This window comes from Magallana gigas, chromosome 2 (assembly GCF_963853765.1).
Source record: "Magallana gigas chromosome 2, xbMagGiga1.1, whole genome shotgun sequence".
NCBI lineage: Eukaryota > Metazoa > Mollusca > Bivalvia > Ostreida > Ostreidae > Magallana > Magallana gigas.
In genome coordinates this window covers 40,786,370-40,810,781 of record NC_088854.1, presented here as the reverse complement: position 1 = coordinate 40,810,781, position 24,412 = coordinate 40,786,370, and the positions used below count along the sequence as shown (strand labels likewise).

Sequence of the window (24,412 nt, the reverse complement as noted above, 5' to 3'; positions counted from 1 at the left end):
CAAGAACTGGCACCCAAATTTCATTTGATCATTAGAAATGCATTCATAAAGCACTGTGATTAATAAAAACAGAAAAATGAAATTTGACCAAAATTGTGACCATGCCCCTTTAATTTGGATAATTAAGATTAGATAAAATAATAATGTTCCGTATAATCATTACAGTACAGTATTAATTTTGCTTGGTATTAGCTACAGGTCTGTAACTCCTAGGTGGAAAAAAATTGAATGGACAACCTGGGACGTCCATCAGAATTTTTCAGACCAGGAGCTAGAGGCCTGCAGATGGGATTTCATGATTAACAACTTGAGGAACTTTTCACATTTGTAGTATATACCGTTACATAGGTGTGGGCTGGGCTGAAAATCATGTCAATAAGTGTCTACATTTTGTGCCTTAAAAAAGAGAATAATTTTTCTCTACTTCTTCCTACCAAGGATGAAAACATATACTATTAATGTGATGAATATGAAACAAGAGTTTTTAGTAATATCAAACATTTATTTAATTTACAGCAATTCTTAAAACTAATATACAAATTACAATAAAATTTTCAACACACCAAATACTGAACAATTTATTAAAGTTTATATCTTAATGTCAATAGAAAAGTACATACATGTAATATTATTTAATTTACAAAATGTTAAATTGTGAAAGATTCTATTATACTGTATATGTTATATATCTATATAACCTACCAGTTAAATTTTTTCTGATGTTTTGATAATTTATGTAATTGATTAAAAATTGTAAACACATAATCTACATTGTATAAACCAAATCTTAACTTGTATCACTAAGAAGAAAATGCAGTTATAAATTATCCATTTAAAATTACTCATTAAAATTTTGAGAAAAAAAATATTAGTTTATAAGTTATCTACAACATAATGACACTTAGCTGTCGGACATATCACTAACCTATTAAGAATTACTTATTTCACAAAATCTTCAGAATAAATGGATGCATTTCAAGAATGAGAAAAAATATCGGGTGGTACTAGAATTCTTTAAAATGAGTCCAAATCTCTTCACAGTGGAAAAGTTCCATGTTCGCCGGATTGTTTCCATGCATGAAGAATACCCCTGATGATGAAATTAAATATATTAAGGATGTACTAATTAGACTAGAACACTGTCATTCACGTATGAGATCCTACTCTGTCCCTGGGTATTAACCGCAATTCAGATCCATGTTTTAAGAAAACGTTCCCTGCAACCAAATAAAAAACAATAAATAGTTTTGATTTGCTAAATCGCACACATATTTAAGGCAATCTTTCATTTCTATCAAAAGTCTGTTTACAGAATAAATGAATAATAAATTGATGGAATTTTTTTGTTTTAAATTCTATTTAAGATAGTTATGTTCTTTACAACAGAATATTTTTGTTGACTAACCTGCACTTTGGGCTGGGTTGATTCCTATTCCGTCATTTGTGATGATTGCACTGGTAGCTGGGGGTACTTTGAACTAGAAAAATAACACCCAGCATACATGAGTCTTCAAATTAAATTTTTTTTACTAGTAAAAGTCTTCTCAATCTTCTTTTTTGTATAGGCTTTTAATTATCATGTTTACTGCACAATTCAACCAAAAAATACTTCCAAATTTTGAAAAAGTACTGAGCAAGATGAAATTTGGAGAAAAATATTACTGAAGAAACTGCATGCAATTGATGCAAAAATATTTTTGGTGCCATATTAATTTTTGTGTAACAAAATGTTACCTATTTAAAAGGCGATTGAAATGTCTGACATCACGTTCTCCTCCTTACAAAGATATTAAAGGGTGGAACCAAGAAATGAATTTATATCTGATTGCTATGTGATTCTGTCACTCTCAGGTTAAATATCATTTTATGAGTTTTGTGACTATGCAAAAATTCCTAACAGAATGGGTGTCTGCAACATATTTGGTTTTATTGTTATATCTATGAGCTGAATCTCTTATGTGCAGGTGATGAAAGAATCAAATTATGAAATAACAAATAAAAGAAAAAAAAAATACTAAAATTGGCTAGATGATAAAAATTTTCCCATGTCTTAAATGAGGTTTTAGCTTTCTTTTGACAAAATAAATGTCAAATCATGTTTTCTCTCCAAATTCATAAAAACTTGAAACCAGGGCAAATCAACTGCCATTGGTAAAAACATAAATACCTCTTCTGCTGCAAATTTCAGCACGGCAGTAAATGGAGTTTGTTCAGGTACACTTAACCTGTGAGAAACACAGAAAACGATATTAACCACAGTACAAATTAGATTGTAGCGCAAATATTCCATTCATGATTTTAACCATCCAATTTCAAAAAGGGTGTAGCACAGGCCCATTGTTTACAGAACGCATTGTCTAAGATCAAAATACATAATACCAAAAACGAGGTGTGTCAAATGGGTTATTAAGGAGTTAATAACAGTGTTTTTCATTATTTGGTAAATGCGGTGACTTCTAGAGACCTAGAAAAAACCCACTTTAAACCGTAACTATTAGAACTGTGGTACCTGTTTAATTGCTTAGAGGTTTGAAAGGAGATATAAAAGTGTGAATTTAAAGTGTCAAAATTATCCAAATTTGAAAGGATCCCGCCATTATAAATCCGCTATTGACAAAAAGTTCAAATATCAATCGACACAATTTTGCTTAACTGGACTTTGGGATGAATAATATTTATTCATCGTTCATTCTTATTTCACCAATAAAAACATGAAAAATGGTCAGAAAGAAAATTGATTTTCATATTTAATGCATACAAGTAAAGAAATATCCGGTACGGTACATTTTCTGTTGTCAAGAAAATTTCATTTTAAATAAATAAACAACAAAACAAAACTTGGGTACCATTTGTTAAGGATGGGCTAGCTTGTGAACTATTGGCACAAACTTTGTACCAATAGTTCACAAGCTAGCCCATCCTTAACATATACTTTGTACTACAAAGTATGCTTGCATAGGCAAGCAATCACATTAAATTACTAATTAAATTTATGATTATCAAAGTTTGTTTGAAATATACATACAGAAAAGATCCAGATAAATCATAGATGGAAATAGTGTTCATTGTCAATTGTAATTGGTAAATTCACATTTATAAAATTATAAGTACCTCTATGGTACTTAAAAAAATTTAAGTTTCTATGAGCTACTGAATTTATCAGCATTTTACAAAACAAGAGACACAAGGGCCTTAATGGTTAACTTTTTACAAAAAAATTCCCAAGACATTTTACTTTACATCTTGTTACTTAATTTACTTGCCTCTGAATATCTTTTAAACATCCCATCAGCCCCGTAAAATGAAACAGTGTGGTTTAATTGTTTACAGGTAAAAATGGCAAAGCTTGATCTCGAAATAATTTTAATTACTGTAGAAGCAGAAATATTTGTTGAGGATTTAATTTCATTATTTTCGTCGGCAGTATATAATTTAATCAACAAAATTAAATCCAAGACAAATTTTTTAACCAAAGTATTAATGAATATAAAGAGATTATGATATGAGGAAATAAAATGCCAACAGAATTTTATTTGGTTCAAAGCAACGAAACTTTGACCCAACGAAATTATGTGCTTCTACAGTATTTCACTTTCCATGGTCAGTTAGGGTGTTTAGAAAAACATTTGAGGCAAGAAAGAAGTGAATCTGAATTAAAATCTTGTGCACAATAGATATACAGTTTTTGGATTTTCTTGTAGAGCTGTCTGCAGCTAGTTATGCTTCAATCTAAGTAATTAAATTAGACTTGAAACACTGCTTCTCTACAGTCTCTATAAAAAAGATATAACAACATCCCGCATTGGCTGGGTCATCTCAGAGCAATTTTTCAATTAGCCAATGAAATCTTTGCTGCCGAAATCTTGGCTGCTAGTTCTGACATGTGTTTTTTTCATTGACAAACTTAATGTCTGAGGTGTCTTGAGTTCTAAACAAAGTCAAGAAGTGTTTGTGTTGATGCTGAGATTTTTTTTTACATATTAATGTTTGCTTAATTTGGGAAAGAATAGCAGAACAGACAAATTTTATGCAAAATTTTAGCAAGAAAAACTTAACTTGGCTTAAATTAGATGACCGAACACCTGAATTTTGTGAGATAAAGCTATCAAACTACATGTTATGATGTACTTAAAGATCATTTTATTGAAAATTAAACCTTATTAACTATTATTTTCATATTTGATAAATTAATTATTGAAAGGTTGCTCTAATTAAGGTATTCTCAAATCAGATGATGTTAGATCTTGCATATCGAAAAGGAGCGATTTTACAAGTCGAATTTTATTTACACTGCTCATGTTTCTGTTAAAAGTACAATGGAGTGATATCTAACTCAATAATTTTTCAAGATAAAGCTTATTTACTAACTTTCAGGTCAATATTTGATCACCATTCAAGTTATTGATCAATAAACGAAATGGAGATGGGGAAATTTCTGACAAACAACATGTCGACAAATGTTTTAAAATATATATTCAATTAAATTCATATGAGAACTAATTCAGTTTAATCAGTTGCTTCCTTCTTGGTGGCAACATTACTATGTGACAGCCTGGGGGTGTACCATGGTCAGACATGACATGTAAATGCCAAAAACTTGTAACATACGGTATATGCCTCCAATGCATTCGCCTACTCTAAAAGATAGTTAATTAATTGGAAACCTTTGGCTTGTGATGATACAGACATATTAAGATTTAGTGATAGAAGAATTAATAATATTTTTTTGAATAAAATTTAGAATTGTCAATTATCTTTTCCAGAAGCTCGTTTTAGCATGAACAACTTCATTGAAATAACTTAAAGGTGTATATATACCGCTATATAATATAATCTTGTTTCTACCCCAGAAAATATGGAACTTTACTTTTTGATTGTGCTTTATTGGGCTATCATGCACTGGTTATTTGAACTGGTCCGACATCACATTCAGCGTATTTGTTTTCCCTCAGACTGAAAGTTCCCACAATCATTGGTTTAAACATTACATGTGACTGCCTGATAATAAATCTTTATGTCTGTTCAATGAGAATAAATATTTGGAAATATGGCCGTCTTTGCCCGACGCTTCGCCTACTCATGTTGACAATTCATATTTTTTAAATCAGAAACTGCATGCCATATAAGTTCTTAAAATATTTGGAGTAGTTGCCCTTTAAGATTCCTTAATATTAGAGTAGTTGCCTTTGAATATTGCCGTCACATTGTTGTGTCTCGAGCAAAACAAAATGGCAGCATCGAGTTTTGCTCAAATCTATGCAGGGGAAGGGAAGAAAACATTTAAAATTGAATAGCCATAAAACATTGTAAGTTAACATGATTGAAACAAAGATTTTCTGAGAGTATTTGAAAGGTGAGATTGATAAATCAAAGAGTTTAAATGAGTTACATTGGACGAGATGTTAGGCAACTTGTATGTATACAGGTTTGCGTATAACACCACTTTTTGCGAAGAAATGTGTCACTTGATAGTCCTTGGGAAAACAAAATGCTTATTAGTTTTGTTACTGACTGACTACAAGAATATATCCGGTTGATCAATCTCAAACGGCTGGGCTTCATGAATTCTGACATGAATTGATTTGTTTGAAAAATATTTGACAATTGTATACCTTCAATTCAAAACCATACTATTTGGTAATCTTATTCATCTCAAATAATTTAAAACTGTCAAAAGAAATGACATGTTTAGTTATATATAAAGTATAAGAGTAACACACAGGGCATAATGGGTTGTAAATAAATGACAAATATATATACATACATGTACGTTTAAAAGACAGGCAGATTTTGAAGATATAAGAACGAGCAACACATTCTTACAGAAACCCGAGATCCGTTAAATTGTATAAGTGTGGTAGAGTGTTATTTTTTAATTTGTTTTTATTTAAATGATTAAATATCAAATGCAACCAATAATTTCTACAATTCGCGTTTTGAATATCCGCGATGACTTTCCGTAATTAATAAAAGCATACAATAGTTTTGGTTTTTATTTTACTTATTCATATAAGTCCTGAGGCTAGTTATTGAAATCCTTGATTTTCATTGGTTGAGGGAGATTCCCGCCAAGTTCTTGGTACTGGTCAGTCAGAGCGAGAAATATTTTCAGCCAGTTGTGAGGTCAATCTTGGTTCCTGGGTTATTTGACTATATATATATACATTAATTAATTACGAAAGATTCCAGGACATTGACTGTAAGTTGACTTCTTTTTTCATACTAATTCTTTATTTTCCATTAATTAATCTGTTTCTTACTTTTAATGTAATTTAAATGCAATATACTGAGTTTCACTTAGTAGTGATCAAATTAAACTTTGTTAATGAATCAAAGTACATGTATATGAAGTTTGTATATCGGTTTTATATGTTTATTAATAGGGCTATTGGCCATTCAGTATTTTCACCCATTAATCGGGCCATACACCTAATTGGAACCCTGATCCATGTATAGAAATATGTATTATATTTATTATGAATAAGAGCTGTATAACTCTTATGATTCTTTTGCATAATTTACTCAGTATATATTGTCAACTTTTAAAGAAATTAATTCATGTATAATTCTATGAAAATGTCATTGTATTAATATAATATGTTTATTGTTATAATGAATGCTTATACGCTATTGTTGACCTTTTACAGGGTTCATAATGAAATTATAATAAATCCATCGAACCTGAGACGTGGAGTTTTCATTTATACATATATAAAGAAAACGCTACTACATAAGGAATGCTATTCCACTTGTGGTACGACAAAAAATGCTTTAAAATTAAAATGCACAGTTTTAAAACAGCTGTTTATGGTTTTGAAACATTTGTCACTTACACTTTATACGGCAACTTCGGATCCGAAGTAAGAATGATCTTGAAGGTAACCTTTGACCTGCAAAAATATACACAGAATAATGATTGACTTGAAAATTATCGTTTTAAAATACATATCAACAAATAAAGATCCCCTTACATGCTTTTCTGTTGGACAGACCGATGACACGCAATACCGGAAGTAAAAGAATTCCCAACCCCTCTATTATGATTGCGCCATCTACCGAGGAAAGCCGTTTGCTATTTAAAGGAACTGATCATGTGACTTTAAAGAGATAGAGGGGAGATTCTCTTATCACATTTTCGAACTTTAAAGGCAATATGGAGTTAAACAGATTACTACTTGTGTTTATTTTATGTTTTGTTCAAAGGACTGTTGCTTTCGAAACCAAAAAATTATCTCAACCTCTTCAAAGGGACATTCTTAATTTGGAATCAGAAGAGCCCGTTCGAGTGTCCAGTGAAAGCCGAATAAAGCATGCGGACGAGGAGGAGGATGAATATGGTACGTATATTTGACCTATACTTATCTATCTATATGTACATAAAAACCTTTGTAGTATCTTTGACATGACAATTGTAACAGTTGTTAAAAGCATAGCCTACATTTGAATTAATTTCAGATGCAAAGATATTTTTTTTAATTAAGAAAAATGATTTAAAATTTAAATTGTTTCATTTTATTTCTTAAATGTGTTTTTTAAAACACACACATGTATATGTTTTGAAACATAAACGCATACATGTTTATTGAATTTAATTCTAACCAGAGACATTTAATATTTTATATGATTATATTTAAAATGACGATCTTCAACAAGATATTGTAAATCTGATATATGAAATTTATAAACGCAATACTCATTTTTTTTTCTAAACAACTTCTTATTGTACCGTTAATTTCTCTATGATGTAGCCCTATTGATTTGATGGGGCTATGTTTCGCTTAAAATCATCTTTGCAATACACATTTGTATGTATACGTAATCGTTCAAATCAGAAATACATGTATTTGTAAATAAATGGCACGTTTTCGTAACATGTAAACTTTCTAAAAGTTTGCACGCACCGGCGAAAATTGTTTGCTCTATATCAGCGGCTATATGGCGGTGTAAGCCGGAGACATTCGCTCCGCACGTAATAATCTGTTGCTGATAGTGTGCTCCACTCACCTGGGTCAACGAATTATCACACAACCTGCACATATAAGTAATATATACACACATACTTGTCGTCCAAGTTTATTTTCATTCATTATCAATGCCAAAGAAAATTGCTTTGTCATTTTCCTATTAACAGCATTTCTCAATTTACCACTTTCAATACATGTAAATCTAGACAAAGAAAAGGAGAAAGGGAAGAAAAAAAATGTCTAAGGCCCCGATATTTAGAACGAGTTTTCGTCAATTTACAGGCGCGACGATTTGAGACATCTCTCATTTTCTTCACAAGTATTCTGTTGCCGATTCTTTTCCCATTAAATGTCAAAATAAATAAGTTTAAAGGAAGAGTTTCTTTTTTCTCTTGGGTCCTTGCTTATTACGGATGCACTGTTGGTTCCTATACCAGAGAAGTGCTGGGTCACGACGAAGTATTTTTTTTTTTTTTTGGTCCCTGCAGTTTGTGATGCCGTGCCTGGATCTCGCTGCCTCTATTTGCGACGGGACAGGTATCGAATTGCCACTCCATTGTCCTGGCTAACCCTCGCGGACTCTGCCATTCAGGAAATTAAATTGCATACAAAACGTTCCCTTTTTCACACATTCGATGGGTTCACCTTTAATAACCGTGTATACAACGTAAATATACATATAACCATGCATTTATAATCAAATTAAAAAAAAAAAATTATGTAATTCTAAGAATTGTATTGGTATGCATGCTGGCTATAGCTAGCTCTAATTTTCCTCGGAAAATTTTCTCCTTTTTTTAACACGTTTTCGCTCTGCCATTTTAAGGAACATTTCTAAATTTTATACGTTTCCTCTCTGTCTTTTTAAGGTAAGTAAGGTACTTAAGAAATTTGTTGTTTAGATGCAAACAAAATTTTCTGCGTATTTAGACTGTAATGAGCTTATCACACCGTATGCTTTATTCTCACGATATTTAGTGGTCTTAAGTACGAGGAACGGACGATTAAAATAGCTGAAAGTCTTCAAACTATCTTGACATATATAATGGACATTGTCCTATGGCTTGGCAACCCTTGTTCTGAATTCAGTCAATATTTATAAAGTTATTAACGCCAAATTAAATTTCTATAAAAAATAATAAAATTTCCCTTTTCGCATATACAAGCTTGTCAGCGGTGTCACTAACGCTAAATTTGTTCCTCTGAAAAAGAAATTCAGAAAAGTATAAAAAGTACAATTTTCACTGAAATTATTTAAGCATGATTTAACAAAGAAAAAAAAACACTCTTCAATATACAACTAAAATGTTAATAAACTTCTCAAGGTATTCCTACTTTAAAATCGGTCTGAGTGATTGATTCCCTTGACATATGGGTGGTAGTTTCTTTCATCAATTATTTAAACTTCTCACACTTCAAAAAATTCTTTTAAAGACAGGTAATTTGCTTTACGACATTGTAACGTGCAAGAATGGTAATAGACAGACTTTGACGAGATAATGTCTTGAGGAGGATGAATAATGCACTCAATCGGGACGGACCGACGGGCTATATACTTTCTCTACAAGCTCCCAATACCGAAAGGAGAACCGCGGGTAGTCCATTCAAGTTCCGAGATTCGTCTAATTGAAATGCATGAACTACTATGGTAGATTTTACCATTATGCTTTCTTGTTGACATGCTAATTGAACAAAGCTCGACCTAACACTGACAATTTAAAGAAAAAAGAAAAGAAAAGAAAACTAAGGAAGAATTGTCAAATCATTTACAACGTATTGTCGTTGAAAAAAAAACTAGAAATAAAATCTTTATTCAGCAGTCCTTCAAATCTTGTTCGAGAGTACAATCCCTGCAGAAGAAAAAAAAACCGTCTTCGGTTATAGCTCCCATAGAATCAAAGTGTTAAGAAGATCTTAATTGGAATCTGTCACAGAGATGAATGGGCGGGTGTAAATCGAGTCCCCCGTCCCTATCGCTGAGTGTTTGCACTAACCCGGTCGTGCTTCCACTGTAACAAGCGATCACTTACTCACTCATTGTTTCTGGAAGATAAATAAAACAGATTGAACCCGAAAGCTAATATTTTGTTTGTTTTGCGAGAATTACCCCCCGTCTGAAGTGGGGATCGCGACGGCAGCACCAGGTACCCAAATGTCGCGACATAAGGAGAGAGAGAAAAAACCCTCTATACCAACAGTCACCCCAAAAAGTTTGGCAACAATTCAGTTATCTCTTGGTCGTACCAGCCGAACACGTTCATTTACTGAGATTAGGGTAATCTAGTATCGAATTAACAAGTCTCTCAACTTGTAACATCCTCCAACTGTGATTATTTTAGATCTTGTCAACGATTAGTGTTATTTACGAGGCGACTCTATTTGCCATTTAAATTTTTATTTATGCATGTCGGGTTTGATTCCATTGATTCATGGCGATTTTGATAACCGTTTTGAACATGGAGAGCGGGTTTGGGGTTACAAATTAAAATTAAAAAAAGCATGTGAACTATCTTAAACAATTAATCTTTGTCTGGGTGGAAGAGAACGAACCCATGAAATATCCGAACTATACCAACGAACTTCCTATTAAATTGATACGCTTGTGGATCGGCAGTCAGTATTACATGCTAATATAATACACCAATGGTGTTGAATTTCATGCAGTAGTGGATTCAAATAAAATGTACCTGGGAAAATATTTTATAAAAATGCGGAATTCAATGTAGTAGTCTTGAAGACGAAAAAATATACATAACTTAATCGTTTAAAAGAATGTTTATTAATTTTTATTTATTAAATAATTGATTTATGGCGAGGTATTGATAAATTTTAACTCTGTTAGATGAGATAAATTAATGATAAGAGATGTCAAATTCGTTCACTGAAATTTATTCCTTTTTGTATGAAACACACATTGGAATCCACGCACGGAGAATTTATTCACTCTAGTCTTTGATATTACCCCATGTCAACATAAAAATTTCAGCCAACTTTTTTGGGTTGAAATTTATTTTGAAATTTATGTAAATTACACCCCAATTACGATCTGATATTTCACCTTTTAATTTTCTAATTTTGAAAAATATATTCTCTCCGGTACTTGTCAACAGGGCCATAAAAAAGTAACTATTTGACATTATTTTCTTTTAATCATTTTTGTAGGTATCCGACTCGCATGATTTACCTATCATCTTATCCTTATACATGTAAATCTGATTTTGATCTCATTTTAAACTTTCGACGATATTTATTACCAAAATTTCCATAAATTTAAAATACCTGGCATTTTGTTAAACCACCCAAACAACCATTTATCCATAAACTTTCAAGGGAAAATATAAAAGTTTGATGCAAGGAAAATCTTTCTTTTCTAGATAAATACTTAGATACTTACTTTAAAAGCAGATATTTAGATAAATTGTACATATATAAATGATCTTAACATGACATGTATAATCGGCGAGGGGGCTTCCTGCTTGTGATTGCTTGTTTCATTATCAGTGAACTCTGAACTGTTTAGATATATCAGTTCGTAAAAATCTATCTTGGTATAGATCTACGATATAGATGTAAAGTCTCCCCGACCTATATTTGAATCGTCTAATGATTGTCTAATGATTGTTATGACATTAACACTTATTTGTTTTAAATTTTTCGTATTTTAAAAAATATCGTTTTAAAGATATAACCAAGATTTTATCGTGACTTTTTCTGTCATTATATGTTCTATTATAGAGAGAGAGAGAGAGAGAGAGAGAGAGAGAGAGAGAGAGAGAGAGAGAGAGAGAGAGAGAGAGAGAGAGAGAGAGAGAGAGAGAGAGAGAGAGATTAATTCGAATTCACTGAAACATTCATATACACCTTATTCAGACATAAAATGTGGGGACCCACCCACAATGCACTGCGGCCACTACAATGGCTCGAGCCATGCGATGGGACAGACTTGGCATTTGCAATGTGACCCCGGATGTCATTTGGTAGGAACAGGGGAAATAACTTGCATCGGAGTTCCGGACCCCTTTCACCATGTTGCAATATGGGACTCTTTTCAAGGAATGTCCAAATGCGAAAAAAGTAAATGATATTCCCCCTTATTTCGTTGTCGCTTATAGAAACAGAAAACCGGTTATCATTATAGAGCGTACGTTGTACATGTAATTTCATCAGTAATTCATCCGAATTAATCAGTGGTTAACTCCAAGAACAAGTCGACTTGGAAAACATGTACCATTTCGCTGAACTTTATATTTTTTAGAAGCACAATTTAACAGAATGCTGGAAAATTTGCATTCTGTTTAGATGCTTCTTTCAAAATGGCAAATAGATGTAAATCTTCATCAGATAAAAAATTTCTTTTTTTTTCCAGATCCAATCAACACAATACGATCACCTCCATACCTAACGAACTCTGGAACGGAAAAAGAAATACAAGGTAGTTTTTAAAAACGGGTTTTTTTTTCAACACCTTTTTATCGCAAATGATGGCGCATAAATATCATCAATATGAGCGTTAATAATAGACAAAGATTTTCGGACAAGGAATTTCAATGTAGAATTTTAATAACCCAAATTGTGCAAATAGAATTCTGGGAACGGCATCGGACAATCCACAAATTATCAAAATGATACTCAGTGTGATGAATGAATTACATGTAGTTCGTATTAGTTCTAGTAATCTTAACAAAAATAAATTTTGTGTATTAGATCAGTTCATATCGTAAAAGTAGAAGTTATTAGTTAGAGCATTCAAAGTTCATTTCAGTACTTCGATTTTTCCTCGAATACACAAGCACAACTTTTATAGAAGTGAGAAGTATAAACTTTAATTTTCTGTCTTATTATTATAAAATGATTTTAACGCAGTGTATCATTCTGTAGTTCAAGAAACGGAAACCGAGGACAGCGTTTGCCTTCAACCAAAGAAAGTTGGTCCCTGCAAAGGCAAACTGCCTCGTTTCTACTTCAATTCAAAGACAAAAAATTGCGAACAATTCTACTATGGTGGATGCAAGCACAACGACAACTACTTTAAGACTGAGGAGGACTGTAAAGACAAATGTATCAGCAACTGAGAGCGCGGATCTAAGGAATTAAAGATTTTGCCATCTCTTGTATTACATTTTTTTTCATTATTGAAATTTTGAACTGTAGGGTATCGCAAATGTGATCAATTTCTGTTGTTTCTTATTGCCGAGAATCTAAGTCACATGCCTTTTTTGAGGCATATTTTCCTTTTTATCAAATTTATTAGTGTAGTGACGTATTAGAACTTTTCATCGCAAATAAATTTTCCCACACACACCTTCTTATTATTAGAGTAATTGTTGATATGAACTGTTGATATTAATAATTCTAAATGCATTTAAATAAGTTCCAAATAAATTTTCAAAGGAACTCGACAAGTATTCCAACGGTATATGCAAGATACATACATTGTTGTTTTTGTTAAACTCATCCTTCACTAATATATAGAAGAGTGGTCATCCGCGCATGCGCACAGTAGATATCGTAGTTCCTTGGCTTTCCTACAGTTTTCTGTTTGCACTGATTAGCAGACGACAAGATGCGATGTATGGTCAGCATGTGGCCTCCACTGTGTGGACTTTATTGTTATTTCAATGTTGTTGACAATCTTGTTTTGTAACTTATGAAATAAACTTTCTGACACAAATGTATATTTGTTGTGCAACACTTTTGATTTACATGATGCATGATATACATTTTCATGTTCCTTAATTTCGATAAATCAGCCAAGCAAACATACACAGTAATAACCATAGTTATAATATAACCAACCTGGCAGATTAATAAAATATTTGCTCAGTAAGAAAACTAAAATGTTGCAAATCATCGTCCAAAACTCCTGGTCGACCATGGCCCAAATTGCTGAATTTTCCACATTTTCATGAAAACTTTATTCTTCCAACATGTCCAATGAGTGAAAGAATGAACGTTACAGAAAACAGTCAGAAAAATTAAATCAATCTTTAAGCAAACACGAACCAAATGTGTCAATACCCAACGAATACCCCAACAATTATACAGACAACAGCCTGCTCCCCCTCCCCCAATAGCTTCATAGAATAACCACAGCACCTCTTTTATTAATCAAAGACAGGTATTTTGTAACATAGTTTGTTGTATTTTTTTCACATTTATTCACAACTAATTGAACTAAATCGTCTGCTTGACTTCACAAATAAATGGATGTTTTTCCGCGCAGTCTACGTCTCCCCATGTCCAGTCATTGTCGGGGTACTGCAGCAGGAGACAGTCTTGATTACTGCCCACATTGTTTGGTTGCCCTGGCTGCCAGTTGCTATAGGTAACGGGATATGGAGTTCCGGTGTCCGTCCATTCAAAGATTCCCTCGGCTCTGTCGTCTGAGCCACTGGTGAAGAAACCAGTGTTGGCCGCAGCAGTCAAGTCTTCAAAAGAAATCACCAATAGTGATAATATATATAAAATAATTTAGAAAAGAAAACTGAAGCAACGAATAAAACAATAACTAAATATGCTTATTTAAAACAATTCGGGCAATTTCTGAGTATACCTTATATTGCGATTTTTATTGGTATTATATGTCAAGAACATTTGAACTGTAAGATGTATTAACATGATACATGTAATTTTAATGTATCTGATACAAGTCTATGTGCATGAATGTAAATACTAAATACATGTGCGTACATACAAGTAACTCGAAGCTTTTCAAAAACTTGAGTACAAATTATTGCTAATAATTTTAATTAATTATTTCTTACATGTACATTAACCTAGCAAAATTCTCATTTTATAAAAATTTTATTTTCTTTTTCCGAATTTGCGTGTAAAAGTTTCTTGGTAGGAAGATATACAAACATGGGCGCAGTGTAAATCAAGATTCGTAACGTATAGATGATTGGACGTATTTAGTGGATGATTGACTGTAATATTAACTTTCGGTTACCCTCGGTGCTTTTGATGACGTTCACGATGTATTCCTGTTCCTCCCTAGACCTAACGGAGACGAGATGAGAGTAGGGACTCTCCTTCTTACAGGCTGTCTGGGCCTCGAACCAGGAACTGGGCGTGCTATGGAACGTGTAGTACGAGGTGGAGTTAATGCTCACCCGGGGGTGGGAGTCGGACGGATGCTTCGGGATGCCTTAAGGTTATATAGAAAATACACTTTTCTTATAATCATAGCTTTTACTGTCTTGAAATAAAAGTACTCACTATGATGCAAAAAGATTTTGTTAACACACGTGTGTTATAAAACTTGGTCTAATTTAATTTGAATTTAAGCTTCGTTTTACAGAAGGATTATATAAAGGAACATTTAGCAATCTTATTCACATTTAACGGCCCCGAAATCTGAATCCAGAACCACTAGCTTTTGCTGAGCGAATATGGATTCAGAACATCCTTTGATGAAATTGCATCTTTAGAAATATTAAATAAATGTGTGTTTACTAAAAATAAGGATAAAACATAAAGGTTCCTACTTTTACAAGAAGAGTTGAAGACATAGACGTCGTCAATGGCTATGTTGCCGTATCTATGGTAATAAGAGTACCCGGAGCTGTAGTGGTAAGTTTTGTGACTGTCAGTTTTGGCCTCAAAGACTAACTGTAATGCCAATGGTAGAACGTATTTATTGACCTTACTGTCACCTCAGTTGATGCTTTGACACAGTCAAGTATATTGTTGATATCATTAACTAAAGGCTTACATCTATTACCTCAAAATTAGTAACACGGAAAATCTTACACTGAGTGGAGAAGTAGTATATTCCGAATCGAGATAAACCTTTGCGAGATGCCAGTCCTGGTCGAGATTGCCCGTGTGGGAAAAGACTGGGTTTCCCATACCTCCGTGGATCTAGCGTATCGAAACATCTTATTAATTACAAAAAAACTTAAATAGCGAACAAACTTGAATAAATTATTTAAGATTTCGAAGTATTGAAATAAAAGTTCGTTAAAAATGTACTTCAATGTTAATTACTGTATAGTCTGTCCCAAGATATTCATGCTTCATATTTGGACGATATTTAATAAAAATACACATACTTGTGAAAGAAGTGAAATTGAAATTGATGAAAGGGAACATTTCTAAGAAAACTTCATTCACACATTATCATTTTTCTCTTGTAAAAACTCAAAGGAACGAAAACAAAACAGTTTTCCTACGGAGATTTATAATGGGGAATGTTGACATCTTTTCTCCATTCGGAAGTCACTCGGAAAACCTCGCACAATTTTTCAACGTTATCATCCGGGCTATATGATGGCTGATGCAATGCAAAATCCCCGTAGACTTTCTACTTTTAGCCGTGTATTGAAACCCGACAACCTAGAGGGGCGTTTCAAAAGGGAAATCGTGGGATTTTTTCATACTATTGATTGAACATCGTGGGAACTAAGAGGTATTTATATTATCGAATAATTAAAGAAAATATGCGGCAAAAATATCTTGAGACAAGACTATAGTGTATGCATATTCGATTTTGCCATGGAAAAGATTTTTAAATTAATCCATCTGGAGTTATCTTTCTTCTGAAGTAATCTTTAAAAACATGAACATTCTTCAGAAGGCTAAGTAAGTACAATTTATCAATCAGATCTACCTACACATGATACAGTATTTTAGCCATAAACTGTCGTTTAGTAAAGCAAAATTCATAATTTATGTAGCTATAAAATTTGCAAAGAAAAGCTGTTATTTAAACTGTTAAGCTGTTCAGGTGGTTGCTGGAAATTTTGTACAAATATTGTTTCCCTTAAATGCTACATGTTCATGTTTTACCGATCGAATATTTAGTAACCTAGTTTTCGACCATTGAGATTATTTGATTACAATACATCTACAAGGATTCCAAATAGAACCATTTTAACAAGACCTTGGACTTTCGGCTGGACGTAGCTATCTATTTCTTGCGTCAAAAGAAGTTGAAAATGACGCGGTTTCAAGCAAAATATGCACCGATTGCGTAGTCTTAGCTCAAAAGCCAGACAAATCTTGTTGATTTCAAAGAGCAATGGCTGAGTGACTGACAATGAAATAGATAGACATACGTCACATTGCTGTTGACACATCTACCCAAAGTTCAAGCTCATGTTAAAATGGTTCTAAGTGAATCATTCGATTGGTATAGAAAAACAACACAAACAAATCCAACCTTTGCATACACATTAAAAGTCTTGACGTCTGCACCATGGAGGTTGTACCAAAACATCACACAATAACCACGTGATGCCGGTAACTCAGGGGAGATCAATCTTGTTGTGGAAGTTGTTGAAGAAGAATGTCGACTGGCGTGGTTGTAAGCATCCAAAAACATGTAATGTCCTAAATAAATCAGCGGTCTCAGTTCAACAATACAAAAGTACAGTTAATGTTGCATCTACATGTAGTTTCTAATCTACCTCTACTGAAAACCTTTGACGAATTAGCTATAAGTTGCAATGGTAACGTTAGATTCGAATATAATGGAGTGTCTAGAACTTTCATGAACATTTTGAACGTGAACCGAATTATGCCAAAAACATCAAACTGCTGTAAATGATAAATTTTTAAGAAAGAAAGTGGGCGCTTAAGATGTAGATTCGGCAGGAATCTGGGCGCACAAGGAGAGTGGAAATTTTATCAATTAATTTGGCAGATTTTCCGAATCATAACCGTTATTTGGTTTCTGCTGGACGTGGAATGGGTATCAAAATGTTTGTAATGCAAAAGGTTTTATCATAATATGGGTCTAAATATAGCAACACGATGCAATTCATGCAAAATCATACTTATTTACAGCTGTTTTAAATGATTTTATTGTCTCTGGGTCTTCTCTCCACAAATTTGAAAAGTGCAAAGATTACATATTTCAACATTAAAGATGTCGCTTTTTAAAAAAAGATGGAGAAATGACCCAGAGATGACTAATTATGTACTTTTTCAAAATATTTTTGGGAGGATAAAAAACAAAGTCCATGGATATAGCAATGTTGCTTCAAACAATACTTTATACCGCATATTGTTAAGTCACGCATGGCTCAGTGGTTTCGTCCTGGATTAGTGAATACATACATGCGGTGTTTGGGGTTCAAATCCTACCGGTGACTCCTTTTTCATTTTATTTTTTTTAAACTTTTTTTGTTTTTAAATTATGTTGATATAACATGATGTTGAATTATAGAATACCGGTATATTTTAATTTGCTGTTATTGATTTCTACCGTATAAACACTATTTTCTGTTCTTATTACTAGTTTATTAAGATATACGAAATAAATGAATTAAAATATGTATGCATTAACATTTCCAATATAACTAGTTATCGGTTAACCCTCTCATTGCCATTTTTAGAAAGCTTGTGAGGTTTTTTAATAGCCGAAATAGACATGTACTTCAACCCTCAACATGATATAGCTTGAGTAATTAATTTTTGTTCAAATCTGTACATAGCCTTTCCAGGTTATAGACATTTAAATCACTATTGATTCGTGTCGATGATTCCTGCAAACTTATAATCTTGTGCGCCCAATTTCTTTATCATATGTTAATGGTTGATATTGATATTAAACTGTCGTCTGCTCTGACCGTGGGGATTGCCATAGGTGTGGTCCTCTTTTGGTCCCGTTGAAGAAGACTGAGCTCCGTGGCCATACGACCAGTCAAGGTCATCCGAGTGGTCCTGCTGGAAACCACATTGACCAGGGGTCTCAAAATCACAGAATAAAACGATCGATGCGTCAGAAGCTGACCCTTTAACAAAATAAAAGTAAAATAGAATAAAATTTAGCCTTTGGGATTTACTTTATATGCTGGACTAATTGAGATATATATAAATGAAGTACGGACTTAAAGACTATTACCTTGATGCGAAGACGAGGAGGTTGTCGTAACTTGTTGACAGACCTGAGATTCGGTTATAATTCTGTGTAGCTCATTTTGCAGACGATTTCTCTCTTTGAACCAAATCTGTCTTTCGTTCGAGATGGCGATTTCTGTCGTAAGGGTTTCTTTGTTGTATTTTTGCAGAGTTGCGTTGTCCTGTTTATTCCTGAGATTAATGGCAACTAGTTCTGTCGACTTTTCTTTCAACTCTTCTTTTAGTCCTACCAACTCCGCGCGGACATGTTGGAATGTGGTATTGATGGTTCCGACCCACGACGACAAGTTCTGATGCTGATTTTGAAGTGGTGTTACGTCACTACAGGGACAAAGCCGTTGATCACTTCCGGTGAGCGATCTTTTAATATGTTTGTCACAATGGTGAACGTTGATGTTGTAGAGACATGCACCCGTGAAAGCACAGCTCGATCCGGCGGACTTTTGAATCGGAAGCAGAAATATTAGACACGCGAACTGAAAACTTGTCTTCATATTGATAACAGTTGCTTTAATTCATACTGTAGAAACAAAGATAAGAAATGTTGACCTCGTACGTAGATTAAACATTTGTTTCTCACACAGAATGATGGTAACTGAAATTCGGTGCTATATTTACGATATCATACTTGGTTGAAGTGAAAAACACATACAGTTATCAAAAGAACAATTCAGATTTTTGTAAACAGGTCAAGATGGACAGACAAGACTTCAAAGCTCTTCGCATCTAAGGGTGCATTGTGCCAAGTTTAGTTATACATATGTAAAGACAGACGGACAAATGGACTATTACTACGATAAGTAACATGATACATGAATTTGAGGTTCTGCTTTGGTCAACTTATTTAAAATGAAGAAACAAACTGAATAATCAAATTTATATTAAAACAAAAATTTAATTTGATAGAGCAACGTCACTGAATAATTGCAATCATTTGAAAAGAAATCAGGGGTTAGTCCATTCCAAGTTTTTTCTATGTTTAGCGACCGCGGACAGATTGGTTTTGAGATGTAAAAATAAAAAAAAAAACCACAATTGTTGTTCATAAAATTAGATCGCTTTTTCATATGTCGGGCTCATGATCGCATTTTTAAATCCGGATCAGAAATCAAATATAAAAACATTCAAAATGGAAATCATATAGTAGGTATTTGTTATTATTATTATTATTTTTTTTTTACAAAATGAAGATTCTGAAAATACTTCAAAATATATAATTTTATTTTGTTAAACCTCTAAAGTTGTGGTTTTTTCCCTTAAGTTTGTGTTGTTTTTTTTCCTGATAGAAAGACAGGCTTTTGAGTTTTGGGTGGACGCTAAACAAATAAAAAAACTTGCAATGGCCTTAATAAAACGCTACATTGTTAAAAAAAATTGACATTATTCCTATATATTTACACTTCGAACCTTGTAACTTATAGTCCAATAAATTTCATCAATGACGCAAATGACGCATTGTTAGGCGCAGGCTGGGTTTACATATTATTACGAATTGAAAATTACATAAAAATGTCCATAATTTTACATTTAATTGAACAATTTGTGAAAAATTACATAAATATAAGGAATCAATCTTTGGATATTAAGAGGTGATCAAATACGGATCAATTCCATAATAAAGCACTTCAGACTTTTTTGATGCCCCGGCCTTACTAGTATTTGATCATCTCATAATACTAAAAGAATGATTTCCTATTCCTTATAAATGTCATTTAGTGCCGAGTCGGTTGTTTCGTGCTATTAAAATCATAATCTTTATATCTGCAGTGAGGGTATGTCATAACATGTTAATACGTGGTCTATTTTTTTTTATGGAAAGAAATATTGTACTATAGTGCGACTTCTTTTAAAAACACTGCATAACGAAAAACCATTTAATTATGTCGGAATCGGGATTTTCCTCGTCGAGCATGTGCCGTCTACTTTCATTTTATTTTCTGTGAAAGGCCATGGCGAAAGCAAATGTCGACAACCAAATACAATTTAACATTTTAACCGTGTGTCCTATTTGTTTCAAAAAATTCAACATCCCAAGGATTTTGCCATGTTCTCATACATTCTGCCATGCTTGTCTTGACAGCCATATCAAATCTTCTTGCGAAAAATCAACGCCTCTCGGATTCACATGTCCTCTCTGCAGGGACTTTATTCCAGCGCCAGGAGTAGTAGGTCAGTATGCATTTGACAAATGGAGTGAACTGATCCCAACAAATAAGTTTATTGCGTCTTTGTTGGTAAAATGTAACGATTTATTGCCTTCTACTATTTTGTGTGATTTGTGTAAAATCGACGGGAACGCAGAAATTGCCGTAAATTGGTGTCAAGATTGCGAAAGTACATATTGCGAAACTTGTTTAAATACGCACAGGAAATTAAATCCTGTTCTAAAACATAAAATTGTTTCTCTCAATGATGCCACAAATGCAGTAGGCTTAATAGAATGTACGCCAAAGTTCTGCACAAGCCACCCGAAGTGCAAGATTGACCTTTTTTGTAGAGATCACCAAATGTCATCTTGTGCATTATGTGTTCTGCTATTGCATAGAACATGTAAACATATTGGTCCAATAGAAGAAGAGGCTGCTGACTCAGATAAAACTAAGTTAAGGGCAATTGGACTTCTGAAAAAAATGACACGGGCTTGTGATGAATTTGAAAAAATTATTGAAATTGAAAAACTTAACCTTTTGGAAATTGATGAAAATGTCGATTTGTGCACAGGAATGATAAGAAATTCATACGAAAAATGTATTAAGCATTTGAATGACGTCAAAGAAAGACAGCTGAATCAGTTGGCAAAAATGTCAAAGAACGGAAAGCAAAAACTTGAATCCTCAATACAAAATTATGAAAATCGGAAAGTGTATTTGAAAAAGTGTCAGAAAACGTTAGAGGGGGCACTGGAATGTGAGGACTATACGCAAACTCTGCTTTGGTATTCTTTAATAAAAGAGAATGTCGGAGAAATACAGAAAATGAAGTTTCAAAAGTTAAAATTAGACTTGAAATATATTGGCTGCGACACAAAAATATCTGAAATTGAAAATTTTAAAGAATTCGGTGATTTGAAATTGCAAGAAAAGGTCAGCAGTTTTCCAGAAGTAACTGATTTCTTTCCAAACCGATTGCGTGGAATAAGGACATGGCAAATTCCGCCGTCTGATATAAAGGCAGGTGCGTTTTTGCCAAATGGCGTTTTGATTCTTACAGATTATAACTGTGCTCTGTTCAGTGAGGATGGGCATTTTCAAAAAGAATTAAAATTTTCCGCTTCGTTGTGGGGCATGCATTATGATCAGGAGATGGAAGTCCTATATCTTACAATCCCAGTGAAAAAAGAAATCAAGATGATTAACTTGAACACATTTTCTGAAATCAAAACATTTCATACAAAGCTACCAGCCAGAAAAATGACAAAAGTGAATGGGAGATTTTTTACGATTGGTACCAAATGGCTTTGTACGCTTAACAATGATTTCGAGTTAGTCAATGAGACTTTTCTTGAAGACGATTCTGACGATATTGCATCCGATTTGTCTGGCAATATCATTTATTCATGTTACAAAAAAAACACTGTGACCAAGAAAAACGATAAAAACGAAATCATGTTTGTTTATCAACATGAAAGCCTTAAGGCTCCATACGGCCTTGCAGCTGATCCAGTCGGTAACATATACGTGTGTGGCCGCCGCAGCAATAATATTCATATAATATCAGAGACTGGTCAAACACTGGGAATTTTAAATGGATTCGTTCGTCCCCAGTTCATTGCATTCCAAGAAAACAGTTTTAAATTCTTTGTCATAGAAAGAGAGAACGTTAGAATATGCGAACTAATCTAAGTTCTTCTATGCCAAAGACTGTTGTATGACGTGTTGTTGGTCTGTCACATGTTCAATTCTGTAAAACACAAACCTAATGCACAAGTGTAAGATGCAAATACACTGGTGTAATGAAAGTACAGTTCTCTGTAATACATTATTTTTGATTAGATGTACATAGGAGTCTAGAGTTATAATTGTGAAACATTTTATTAATGCTTTTTTTTTATTTATCTTTCATAAATAAATTAAAATATATTCGAAAAGGATATGTTTGTGTTTTTGATTTGTTAAAAGTTAAAAAAAAAGAAGACATCAGTGGAGGGGTAAATATTATTTATTATAAGAACTAGGTTAGAGTTTTCATTCAAAAAATAAAATTGCATATTAAATCAGTTTAGAATGTGTTATATTCTTACCCCGTGGCGATTGTGTAGATTTCTATCTTGTCATGCAATTATGAATTGCAATCGATTTTCGTGAGAAAAAGAAGGAAAAAAGTACTCGGTGGATGTAAAAATAATATTTTGCAAATTTATTCATAAAATGTGTACCTCTTGTACTATTTACATATTAATGTATATGGTTTGATACGGAAAATCTTATGTTGAGAGTATATGAGTACATAATATTGCTTAAAAAAGACCTGTCCATTCCTCTGTAACAGAGTGTTAATTGCTGGGATATATATGCACAGGTGTTGAAAATAATGCAGTCATTTACAGCATTGATACACACATAGTAAATACACATTGTGAAAACCCATATAATTATTTTTCGCCTCAGAATTGTTAAGTTATCATATGTAACAGAGAGGAGATGTAATATATTCCGAATCAAGATAAATTGTTACAAGATGCAAGTCTGCCCGTGTGTTAAAAACCTTGTCAAAAGACGTGGATTTAACGTATCTATAAAATCAATTACATTTCAAAAATCAAAATAAAAGATTGTTAACAAATATACATAAACATGCTATTTATTAGGGATAAAGTCATAAAACCAAATTAAAACTAGTATCGATTGTTGCTATGCTTCAGAATGTTGAAAGAATTCATTTTGAGTTTTCTTTTTTCTAAAGTACCCTAAAGAAAACAAAGTGCCGAAGTGAAAGGGGTCGCCCCCTTGTAAAATGCAAACTTGTCAAAGTCACGCGGTAAAAATTACTGAAAATAGGCTTTGGACACACCCATCCCCCGCCCCGGCTCTCTTGGACATCCCTCCTGGAAAAAAATCCTGAATCCGCGCCTAATATATTTACATCTAGTCAAATTAGAATTATACAGGGACACATCGCAAATATTTTTGACGTTATCATTCGGTTAATGTTGTTTGCAATGCAAACTCCTCGTAGACTTTCTATTTTTGATTGTGTATTAAAACATAACGCGATAGACGCCGGGGCCTTTCAAAATAGACGATCTGGACTTTTTTCTTTCTAGTGAATGGATGTAGTTTGGCGACAGTTATTTATAATTATCGAGATATTACGCAAAAACGGTGGAAGCAGAAACTTGGGACAGAGTAAAGTCTTCATAATGATAACAGTATCTTTCATACAGTAGAAAAAAATTAAAAATTGTTGACCTCCCACATAGATAAGGCATTTGTTTTTTGTTTTGTTTTTGTTTGGGGTTTTTTTTACACAGAATTATGGTAAACTAAAGTTCTGTAAAATATACTCTATCAGACATTGGTGATGTGCAAAAAGTAAAAAAAAAAAAAAAAATTATAAACACAATTATTAAAAAGAATGTTTAC

General features: G+C 33.1%; 4 protein-coding genes across 5 annotated transcripts; 2 read left to right on the top strand and 2 right to left on the bottom strand.

Moving 5' to 3' along the window:
* Window positions 1-491: 491 nt before the first annotated feature.
* Window positions 492-7,068, bottom strand: LOC105336247 (ubiquitin-fold modifier 1). The gene is made up of 5 exons (XM_011440484.4): window positions 6,972-7,068; window positions 6,834-6,890; window positions 2,168-2,225; window positions 1,406-1,478; window positions 492-1,217 (listed from the first exon to the last, which is right to left on the bottom strand). Coding segments are annotated over exons 1-5 (261 nt in total). The 5' UTR covers window positions 6,974-7,068; the 3' UTR covers window positions 492-1,146.
* A 10-nt stretch (window positions 7,069-7,078) lies between these two features.
* On the top strand, window positions 7,079-13,635 carry LOC105336246 (uncharacterized). Of its 2 annotated transcripts, XM_011440482.4 has the most exons (4): window positions 7,079-7,337; window positions 11,835-12,038; window positions 12,331-12,396; window positions 12,843-13,635. In XM_011440482.4, exons 1-4 carry the CDS (start codon window positions 7,154-7,156, stop codon window positions 13,034-13,036), a joined length of 648 nt encoding a protein of 215 aa, XP_011438784.3. In that variant the 5' UTR covers window positions 7,079-7,153; the 3' UTR covers window positions 13,037-13,635. The 2 variants fall into 2 exon arrangements, with proteins under 2 accessions (XP_011438784.3, XP_011438785.2); XM_011440483.3 differs by lacking the exon at window positions 11,835-12,038 and having other exon boundaries at window positions 7,084-7,337.
* Window positions 13,636-14,005: 370 nt separating this feature from the next.
* On the bottom strand, window positions 14,006-19,395 carry LOC105336272 (uncharacterized). The gene is made up of 7 exons (XM_034445039.2): window positions 18,814-19,395; window positions 18,539-18,703; window positions 17,128-17,297; window positions 15,717-15,827; window positions 15,452-15,575; window positions 14,914-15,111; window positions 14,006-14,392 (listed from the first exon to the last, which is right to left on the bottom strand). Exons 1-7 carry the CDS (start codon window positions 19,322-19,324, stop codon window positions 14,139-14,141), a joined length of 1,533 nt encoding a protein of 510 aa, XP_034300930.2. The 5' UTR covers window positions 19,325-19,395; the 3' UTR covers window positions 14,006-14,138.
* A 1,339-nt stretch (window positions 19,396-20,734) lies between these two features.
* Window positions 20,735-22,920, top strand: LOC117681290 (E3 ubiquitin-protein ligase TRIM45-like). The gene has a single exon (XM_034445038.2). The coding sequence runs from the start codon at window positions 20,780-20,782 to the stop codon at window positions 22,670-22,672; it is 1,893 nt and encodes a 630-aa protein (XP_034300929.2). The 5' UTR covers window positions 20,735-20,779; the 3' UTR covers window positions 22,673-22,920.
* Window positions 22,921-24,412: the final 1,492 nt, after the last annotated feature.

Coding starts and splice junctions, on each gene's coding strand:
- LOC117681290 (XM_034445038.2), top strand. CDS start 20,780: ATGGCGAAAGCAAATGTCGACAACCAAATACAATTTAACATTTTAACC.
- LOC105336246 (XM_011440482.4), top strand. CDS start 7,154: ATGGAGTTAAACAGATTACTACTTGTGTTTATTTTATGTTTTGTTCAA. Junction 7,338..11,834: donor CGAGGAGGAGGATGAATATG/GTACGTATATTT, acceptor CACCTTATTCAG/ACATAAAATGTGGGGACCCA. Junction 12,039..12,330: donor AATGTCCAAATGCGAAAAAA/GTAAATGATATT, acceptor TTTTTTTTCCAG/ATCCAATCAACACAATACGA.
- LOC105336272 (XM_034445039.2), bottom strand. CDS start 19,324: ATGAAGACAAGTTTTCAGTTCGCGTGTCTAATATTTCTGCTTCCGATT. Junction 15,576..15,716: donor ATACTACTTCTCCACTCAGT/GTAAGATTTTCC, acceptor TTGGCATTACAG/TTAGTCTTTGAGGCCAAAAC. Junction 15,112..15,451: donor CTTCAACTCTTCTTGTAAAA/GTAGGAACCTTT, acceptor TATAACCTTAAG/GCATCCCGAAGCATCCGTCC.
- LOC105336247 (XM_011440484.4), bottom strand. Junction 2,226..6,833: donor CCGAAGTTGCCGTATAAAGT/GTAAGTGACAAA, acceptor TGTTTCTCACAG/GTTAAGTGTACCTGAACAAA. Junction 1,479..2,167: donor TGAAATTTGCAGCAGAAGAG/GTATTTATGTTT, acceptor TTATTTTTCTAG/TTCAAAGTACCCCCAGCTAC.